The sequence below is a fragment of the Gymnoscopelus braueri genome, assembly GCF_963280865.1.
Source record: "Gymnoscopelus braueri genome assembly, chromosome: 9".
Taxonomy (NCBI): Eukaryota; Metazoa; Chordata; class Actinopteri; order Myctophiformes; family Myctophidae; genus Gymnoscopelus; species Gymnoscopelus braueri.
The window spans coordinates 38,899,419-38,909,630 of NC_137610.1; the positions used below are offsets into that span (position 1 = coordinate 38,899,419).

At 45.6% G+C, this 10,212-nt stretch overlaps 1 protein-coding gene across 2 annotated transcripts in view; it reads right to left on the bottom strand.

Moving 5' to 3' along the window:
* Window positions 1-10,212, bottom strand: part of znf423 (zinc finger protein 423) — a 203,660-nt gene that overhangs the window by 11,995 nt on the left and 181,453 nt on the right. For both annotated transcript variants that reach the window (XM_080437953.1, XM_080437954.1), the window contains 2 exons: window positions 9,366-9,497; window positions 7,284-7,399 (listed from right to left, as the gene is read on the bottom strand). In XM_080437953.1, coding sequence (XP_080294079.1) covers window positions 7,284-7,399; window positions 9,366-9,497 — 248 coding nt within the window. The remainder of the gene's footprint in view (window positions 1-7,283; window positions 7,400-9,365; window positions 9,498-10,212) is intronic.

A 10,212-nucleotide genomic window follows, 5' to 3' on the forward strand; every position in this document is an offset into this window, starting at 1 on the left:
ACACACACACACACACACACACACACACACACACACAACCCTATTGCCATTTCAACCACATACACACTTTCTCCATAATTCAGTTAGAGGGAGACAGAGACACTCAGACAAAGACAATGTTATTCACACACAGACTGCCAAATATCACTGCTCTAACATACAACACTGCTTCTGCTCCACACTACAGGCTTTCGGCTGTCTGGGACTTGATCCCCTGCTCTACATTAGCCAATAAAATGAAAAACCCTTTTTCAGTTTTGCTCCGAGAACAGAAGGATTTGATATTTTTCTATCCGTGATTTTTGTACAGGCACCTCAACCACTGATGTAGTGAAAGCGGAGCAGCAGTCCTTGACAGGGGAGTTAATGTGATGTCTGAGTCAATAATGAGCGGTTGCCTTATATAGTTGGTTCTGACTGGACCTAACCAGAACCTTCTGATTCTAAAAAAAAACAAGATTCTTATTTTCTACAATTCTGAATTTCCTAAAATATATTTTTGAAATAAATTTGCTGTAATGTTGACTTGCCTTCCCAGCTTCCGTATTTGTAGCGCAACAAGTAGTGTGGCAGTTAGTGGACTAAATGGAGCAGGAAGAAATACAGCCGGCTCCGTGTTGAAAGCAAGTGTTGGGACGCACTACTACAGTATATATGCATCTCTCTCTCTGCTTGCAGCTAACGTTCAGGACTCCTGACGTAGTTCCTGGAGCTACTATAGTGTACATCCCATACCCCAGCCGGATAGCTTGCACCCGATTGGCTGATTCCTCACGGATATGTATCTATACCAGTGGCAAGTCCCCGCACCGCCTACTTGTGCCGTCATTTCCATATACAAGGACCTGGGCTCAGTGGGGCCGAAGCGGGCCAAACAGGGCCAAACCGATGATGTGTAATGCTGCTTGCCACTGATTGGCCGTGGTCATGATGTTTCGATAGACTAAAGTGAGGACCGTATTTGCTCTCCCCCAGGATTTCAGAATATGTATATAGTTTGCTGTGATTTTTGTTTTCATTTGTATATATTGCACTCAATTTGCTGTGATTTGCACTGGCTTTGCTGATTTGTTTGCATTTGTTGTTTATTAACAGTTTTATTAACAACATCCATTAGGAGTTTACAGACCTGTAAGGTGGTTCTTACCGATAGCTGGAGTACTCCTGGACAGGTGATTTGCATTTGTATACAGGACAATTGGCCACTTGGTCTACATTACAATAAGCAAGAAGCAATAACAGGTATGATCTACGGCTACGCATACCTGTGGATTTGAGAGGGGGAACTTTTGTGCTATGGAAACCGGAGATATTTTGGGTGCTGGGCCATGCGAGGCTTTGCGAGGCCAAAAGGTGCGGTGCGGTGCGGTGCGGGGCTGGACTGCCAGTCGAAAGGAGGCAAAAGTGGGGTCCAGGGACCCTCAGGGTTCCTTGAGGGGGGTCTAAATGGACTGTTACAGGTCTGTAACTGAGAGTTAAGGGGTACGTGAAATTAAAAAGTTTGAAGCACTGATCTATATGTTGGACTTGCCATGTGGAAAGCCTGATGATGCAAGGTTATGCTGGACTCACAATTGTGCCTGCAAGTGTGCCTGCCTGTCTGTTCATCCATCTGCCTACATCCTTTTGTTTCAATTGATTTAATCTAGAATGTACGGTATACACCTTTTAGTCCATCTGTTCACTTGTTTGCCTGGCTGTGTCTAATTCCTATCCCTCCGTCCACCTACACATCCATCTCATCATCCTTTCATACTGCATGGACTGCAAGCTGTCTGTAAGGTCAAGTTTGTGTACGTGTGCATGGATGTGTGTGTGTGAGTGGTGTGTGCATGGTGCATGTGTGAGTGTGTGCGTAGAGCCACAACTCTCAAATATTCAACACCACTGGGATAGACGGAGAGAGAGAGAGAGAGAGAGAGAGGGGTGGAGAGAGAGGTAGAGAGGGAGAGACACTAGATAACAAATAAACACCCTCCCCTCACCACCAACTTTCCCATCCACGCCCACTCCTCCTTCTGTCCTTCCTTCCATCCATCCATCCATCCATCCATCCTGTACTTCCAATAGCGCTGAAATATTGAATAGAGCTAAAGGAAACAATATAGCTGATAGACACAGAGATACAATGAGGGATGGAGCGATGTGTGGAGGGGGGGGGGGGTCACAGCACCGCATTGCCTCATAGCTGGGAAAAAAGTGTGCAGAGTCAAAGTTCTGTCAGAGGTAAAACATACTGCACACTGCAGGGAGAGAGAGAGAGAGAGAGAGGGGCCAGGCTAAGAGCGAGTGGAACAGCAGTTTGTTTTTATTTATATATTTATTTATAGAACTGGTCATGGATGGATGGATGAACGGACAGACGGACGGACGGACGGACGGAGGGATGGACTGACAGACAGATGGAAGCAGATGGATAGATACATTGACAGATACATGATGGGGTGAATGGGTAAATAGATTAACAGCTGCAGAGCTCAGCACCGCAGAGAGAGAGAGAGAGAGAGAGAGAGAGATGAGAAACAGAAAGAAGGAGGGAAGGAGGGAGAGGGACCAGGTAAAAGGAAAAAAAGGTCAAGGACGAAAATATAAAACAGAGTCAGTTCATAGAAGAAAGTAAGAGGGAAACAGAAAGAAAGGAGAGATGAACAGAATGAAAAACTGAACTAAACAAAAAGTAACTACAAAGACGAGCAAACAAAGATGCAGGGAGACAAGATGTGTGTGTGTGTGTGTGTGTGTGTGTGTGTGTGTGTAGTCGGGAGTAAAGGCAGGGATTGATCCAGGAGGGCCCTGCTGATGAGGGCCAAAGCATCTCTTATTTACACACACACACACACACACACACACACACCCCAAAACATCTCTTATTTACCAGCTTATGTCTGCACTATTTATGGGACACAGGGGAGAAGCACAGAAGAGAGGAGAGGAGAGTAGGGGAGAGGAGAGGAGAGGAGAGGAGAGGAGAGGAGAGGAGAGGAGAGGAGAGGAGAGGAGAGGAGAGGAGAGGAGAGGGACTAAAATATGCATAGAGGCTGGTTCTTTTGGGACCCGCAGAGAGAGAGGAGGGAGAGAGAAAGAGGGAGAGAGAGGGGCGAGAGAGCGACAGAGAGAAAGATACAGAGAGAGAGAGACAAAGAGACAGAGAGAAATTAAACAACTGTGTGGGGAAAGCAATAGAGATGGGGGAGTGAATGATTGAGGGAGAGAGAGAAGGGGAGAAAGAGAGAGAGCAGAGACAAAGGAATAACATGAAGGAGTGCAGAAGGAGGTGGTCATGAGGGAGAGAGGATGATGCAATGACGTGTCCATCCTGCACAGACCCCCCAGGGAGAGACACAGGGGGACTAATGAAAGAGTTGTGTATGTAGAGTGTGTGTGTGTGTGTGTGTGTGTGTGTGTGTGTGTGTGTGTGTGTGTGTGTGTGTGTGTGTGTGTGTGTGTGTGTGTGTGTGTGTGTGTGTGGACATCATACGGTCCCTCTGAGGGGTTGAAAGAGGCCATAGCGTTTTCTAGCGGGCCAACCAGCCCTGTGCATCCATCTGCACCTCATTAACACACACACACAAATTACCCCATTCCATTTGCAGATGTACAGACACACACGCGCGCACACACACACAGACACATGCACGCATGCACTCACGCACTCACTCACACACACACACGCGCGATTCCAGCTAGCCGTGGGGTTAACCTCCATGGTCGTGGCTCTCCATCTCCCCCAGTCAGCCTTTCTGTCTAGCCCACTTAGAGAGCCTTCCCCTGGGGCACAAGGCTGTGGAAGGGCAAGTTGGGCCAGAAGTGGTGGTCACACTCGCACGCACACACGCACGCACACAAACACACATGCACATGCCACACACACATGCACGCACGCACTCACATACATAGAGTACGTAAATATTTGCGTGCAAATACGTACGTATGCACGCATGCACGTGTGTGCGTGCACACACACACACACACACACGCGCGCGCGCAGTAACAGAACAAGAATGATACAAAACTATGAATATTGTGAGAAAGAAAACAATAAGCAGCTGTGTTGTATTGAACCTGATGACCAGCATGGATTGATTCAATGCAGAAAGGAGGCCTCTGTGGATGGAGAGTGTAGGAAAGGAGGAGAGGAGGATGGATGACACGACGGTGTGTACGTGCGCGCGCACATGTTTGTGCGTGCGTCTATATATGAGCCGGTGGGGTGGTGGGTGCATCCATGCTGTGCCATAGACTGGTGTTTATCTCTCTGTCAGGAACCTGTGTGTACGTGTGGGAGCACGTGTGTGTGTGTGTGTGTGTGTGTGTGTGTGTGTGTGTGTGTGTGTGTGTGTGTGTGTGTGTGTGTGTGTTTGTGCGTGCGTGCACGTGTGTGTGGACAGTGACCGACAGGGTCCAGCAATCACCCCGCTGTTAAATGGACTGACCGGCCATATGCCCACCACCTCCGGCCCTGCATCACTGCCTCATCCTGTGTGTGTGTGTGTGTGTGTGTGTGTGTGTGTGTGTGTGTGTGTGTGTGTGTGTGTGTGTGTGTGTGTGTGTGTGTGTGTGTGTGTGTGTGTGTGTTATTTAGCCAGTGGTTCAGGACAATTTGGAGGATGTAGATTCTGTGGCCTTATTGCATGGATATTAGCATGGATGCTTATGATACCGGCAGTGTCCGGCACGCATGGTAAAATCTTGTTAATTCAACAAATGGATGTGATGACTGACAAGTGACAGGGGAGGATCACAAGCTATTATGTTAAACGGTAGATGTAAAAAGAAAATAAATAGAAATAACTTAACCACTTGAGCCCTATTTCAAATATAGCGAAAATAGCCAATCTACAAGCTCACAATGCGTCGCAGCTATTTGAAGAAGAAAAAAAACTGCTTTCGAAAGTTTTCACCTGTAATTACAAGATCTAAATAGGGCCGCAAGGTTCAAAGTGGAGGAAATAAAGATAGGGTATAAGGATGACCTCGACTTGAAGAGTGGTAACGGGGCGTGGGAGGGGGTCTTATGGGAAGGATGACAACGAAAGACGAGACACAGCGTCGCAGAACTGACCCCACCTGGCCAACAGACCTACTCGTGGGTGAGTTATACCCTCTCAACACACACACACACACACACACACACACAGATGTGTCTGGACCCTAATGACCGGAATCTTGCCAGAACCCTGCTAGGGCTCCATGAGGTGAGATGGAAGGATGGAGGGGTGTGAGGGGTGGAGAAGAAGATGGGACGGGTTGACAGAGAAAGAGATAAGGTGGGTTTATAGGAGGGGGAGTAATGGAAGGGAGGAAGGCTGAACAGGGTGGAGAGAGACGTCTGGAGATAGAGCGGAAAAGCGAGATGAGGGTGTGAAGGAGGTGTGGAGGGACAGAAATAAAGAGGGATGACCGGAAGGAGGGATGGACGGAGGGTCATACCGATGTACGGGGAGCCTGGCGGGAGAGAGGTATGGATAGGATGAGAGATGGACAGAGGGAAGGATAGAGACTAGTCAGATAGCTGGGGTAAGGAGGAGTACGTATCGACGCTGTTGGGAAGAAACCTTGCATCTCCGTATTTCGTTTTTTCTTTTCACAATTTTATGTTTTTTTCATTGTATGACGGAATCATGCAAATGTAGTGAAAGTAGCTTACAATATCTACACAATCACGACGCCATGCGACACACTGGGAGCTTGTAGACCGGCTATTTTCAATATTTCCTTCTATGATTAAAATGCCCAAAACAGGGATGCCAGGTTGAAAGTGGTTAGGTCTGTCTGTGGGTTTTATGAAAAATATTAAAGGGATTGTAGGCGAGTTCAGAGATTAAAAAAAAGAAAAAAACTATTGTCAAACACCGCACCCCCCCCCCCCCCTCCCCCCTCCCCCCCCCCTCCTCATCAGCAGTTCGTTTCCCCGACCACCAGGGGGTGACGCAGGGGGGACAATGCATGTCACTGCCCGCCCCTGCCGGTTCTCTGAATTTTTATTTTTAAATAGGCTCTTTCATGATAAATTGACCACATATATGAAGTTAAACAACTAAATTCTATCCAAACGATATCTTAAAAGTAAATTCCGTGCCTCAAAAAATAAGTTTGAGAGCGTTTTAAAACCGAAAGTAAGAAGTATAAACTGCCTACAGAGAAAACAATGGCGGCTCGTTCCATTTTTGTCGGCTGCACTCGGTCCCATTCGGTTTCACCCAAACACTTCACACGGGCATGGACGCGCGCAGACGCGCACGGACGCCCACGGACGCGCACATGCATTTACGTCCCGGATACCCGGATGTCAAAACATAAATTGTAGGGAAAATACGGATTTCAGAAAGAGGACTGTGTTTCAATGCAGGAAAACACCCCAGCATCATTATATAGTGGCTGATAGAGGGGAAAAAATGCTAGATATATATATATAAATATTCTTAAAATGTAGGCTTAATGTTGCCTACAATCCCTTTAACAAGTAAGTAAAAAATAACTACATTGGATCCACTGGAACACACGTTCTGTTTTCCGAACGGTTTTGGACATACAAGGTTTCCGCCCAACAGCAACAGAAATGGAGATGGATGGCTGGGAGGCAGAGATGGAGGGAGGGGAGTCCAGTGTGGTGGGTCTTAAAGAGCTATCATGATAGATAATCCAGTATGGGGTAGTCTAATGGTCAGTGACCATACGGACACTCAGAAGTACCCCATTAGCACTGCTAGCTTCCATTGAGTCCAGGCTGGACTCCATTCAGTTTCAACTCAAATAAATGAGGTAGTTCATTTTCATCATAGTTCACATCAGGGTTATTATAGTTAAGACTAAAACTAAAAAGGGAGAAATCGTTTTGTTGGCCAAAACTAAAAACCGTATCTGAAACTAGCTGAAACGAAATAGAACTGCATATAAAATGTGTTTTGTTTACTTTATTTAGTTTTTCCACCCATCATATCTGATCTTTCTTGCATTCTTTCATCCTTCCCTTTTCAGTTTTTGCAAATCAAGGCTTTCCTCATAACACCTGAAAAACTAAGGCTAAAAGTATATCAAATAAACCAAGTAAATTCCCAAAACCCTGAAACCCTATGTCAAACATACTGAAGAAGAAAAACAACAACAACAACTAAAATGCTATAATGATGAAACAATTAACTGAATATCAGAGCTGGTACCGGCGTAGACAGAAAGAATGATAGAACAATAGAAGAACACAACATCAAAACAACAGACAGAGACAGAGAGGCCAGAATGAAGGACAGAACAGCAGAGACGGGGTAGAGTAAATGGCCACCAACCTGTAACTCAGTCTGAAAGAAGAACTTCTGGGGACACTGTGAACAGTCGTAGATCTTGTCTTCCTGCCCGTGGACGGCGAAGATGTGTTGCTGGAGCTTGTTGGCCTGGACAAACACTGAGGGAAGGGAAGGAACCAACAGAACACAACCATCAATGGAGGCAAACATACACAAAAAGTTCCCTTATACTGTATAGCTGCACACTTTATACTTTGTAAACTGGACATGAGTTGTCTCTGTGCTTGGTGAACTGTTTTCCCTCTGCGACAAATCTCTTAGCTGTTAAAAATACCTGATCTACAACCTCACAGCACGTTGTGTTGTGGGCTGGTAGATCGGCTATTTTTGGCAAATGTCCCCCCATTATAGAGATGCTTGGGTTCAAGTGGTAGCTACTTTCACCCTGGCATCTCTATTTTGGGTATGTCATTGTTGGGCATTATAGGGCATCTCATTATAAACTTATTGGGCATGTCATAACTTTTTTCAGAATTTTCAAAACAACTACTGTAGTGTTATTTTTTTTTAAATCTATATATATTTCAGAAAATCTTTGAATAGGGACTAAGTCATTAATTGGTTTAGACGCCTAACGGGGCAGTCTTCATGCATGTCATTCTGTGCACCAATTTGTCCACCAGAGGCTGGTGAAAGAGGGGGAAAAGGAGGGGACCAAGTATAATAGACACATGAGGGAAACATATAGAGTTTAAGTGGTTAAATGTTTTGAGTCATAACAATATTACTTTTTACATGTTCAGTATTACATGAGGAAAAAAAAGTAAATGACTGTAGTGTTACAATAGAACTTAAAAGTCAACCGAGACAGCAGTACATGAATGATGCTATGAGCAGGGAGATGAGGAGAGGAGAGGAGATCTTACAGGAGACGTTTCAAGGCCATTTCCTGTTTGCTGATTGTATCACCTATACACTGTACATACACACAAATAAAAGTGTTCGCTGGCACACATATATACAGTAAATAAACACTTGACGCCTGTCAACAACCATAAACACAGACACACACACACGGATATACACCCACAAAAAAAGCAATATGGAGCTCACAGGATATAGATATGGAGAGAGAGAGGGGGGACAGAGAGCGAGAGATTACAGTGAGAGAGTACACACTGAAAAGTGGGTGCAGGAAGAGATAGGAAGAAAGAGGAAGAGAAACCTGCAGAAGTATCCTCAGTAGACTTTGTGATATTTATCAATAAATTATCCTCTTTTTTCTTTTTTTACTTCCGCTTCACTATTGTGTGTTGCATTTTCTTTCTCTCCATCTTCTTTGTTTCAGTAAACTTTTGGTTGGCTGTGGTCTCATGCACGTGCGTGCGTGTGCATGTGTTGAATTATTAAGCCTCCCCAAAGGAGCGGTGCCTGTCTTACTAATTCATAAGCCACCAAGGAATAGAGTTAAAGTTTAAAGTAGTGCTGTGTACCTGAGGGGGAGGCACAACACAACACAAACTCTACAACCAATAGAGAGAGAGAGAGAGGAGCGGGAGAGAGCAAACTGAGGTCATGGAAGAGAGAGAGCATATGGGGATAGAAAGAGATTCAGATAGAAGGACAGGGTGGGTGCCTTGGTTTATCGTTTCAGGTAAAACAGGTGATGAAGGGAAATGCACAGATCATGGTTAAGGCCTCCACCATCTTGTTATTTGCCTCCGAAAGGTTTGAGAGTTGTACAGTGATTTATTTGAAGGCCTACAGTATTTCAGAGTACGGTGGGGTTAAAAACTGTACGAGTCGAGATGTGCATCATTTCTTCAAAGCAGCTTACAATGTTGCCGTTTAACATGCTTTTCCATAAAATGTTCACATTAAACTATACATTGTCTAGATACAAACTTACAACATCTGTCAATATAACTGTGCAGAGTATGAAATATTTCTGTGTATGCGATGGTGATGCTCAGCGAAAATAACTGACTTTCAGGCTTCCAACATTGTGATGCGCCGTAAGCTTGAAAATCAGTACTTGGGCCATCCATACATTATTTTCAGGCAACACTGTCGTGCGATTGAGCATAGATTTGGGTTTAGAGTTGTTGTCTCTCCGTCCCTCACCTGTGAAGCAGACGGGGCACTTGAAGGTACCTCCCATGCCCTCGAAGCTGTGCTCTATCAGGTGGCAGAGCAGCTTGGCAGGTGAGTCAAACATCTGGTTACACAGCTTGCACTCGTGATTGATGCCCTCCTCTGCAAACAGGAGAAGAGACATGGTATGGTTAGACAGCATCCAATAACGCACACACGGTAATGTGTCCTTCCTTACTTTGCTTAAGGCTTGATCTATACTTTGCTGCGCGGCGGTGTGAAGCCAACAACGCTGTGACGCATTGTGAGCTTGTAGATCGTGCGACACCACCGTGCATCTAAGTATAAATCATGTTTAAACCGCTTTGGACTGGTCTATCACTCTCTCTCTCTCTCTCCATGCATGTTTGTGTCGCTGTGGCTACGTGTCCGTAGGTTAGTGATGATTAGTGTTGGATACTGAGAGACCTGATCTGTTTGGAAAACAAGCCACTATTTAGTGGGGTCTACCCCCACCACACTTCCCGCTGTGTGAATAAGGTCTGAAACTGGTACGTAGTAAAAAGGCACAGGCGATCAGAACCAATGATGTCACTTCCAGTACTACTCTGCATTACACAGCCTCTATTTTCCAATCTGTGTCTTTTATGGATACATTTCTCTAAAATGTGTCCCTTTCTCACTCTCTCACAGAGATGGCGACCAACCATACTCTCTCCTTCCTCTCCCTGTACGTTCTCTCGCTCTCTCCCCCCTGTCAGGTTTTGTCCTCCCCTGTTCTCCTCTATCCCTCTCAGTGCCATGTCTGTCCCAACCGGTAATTGCTTGTCCCCCGCCCCCACACCCCCCCCCCACACACACACACACACACACACAC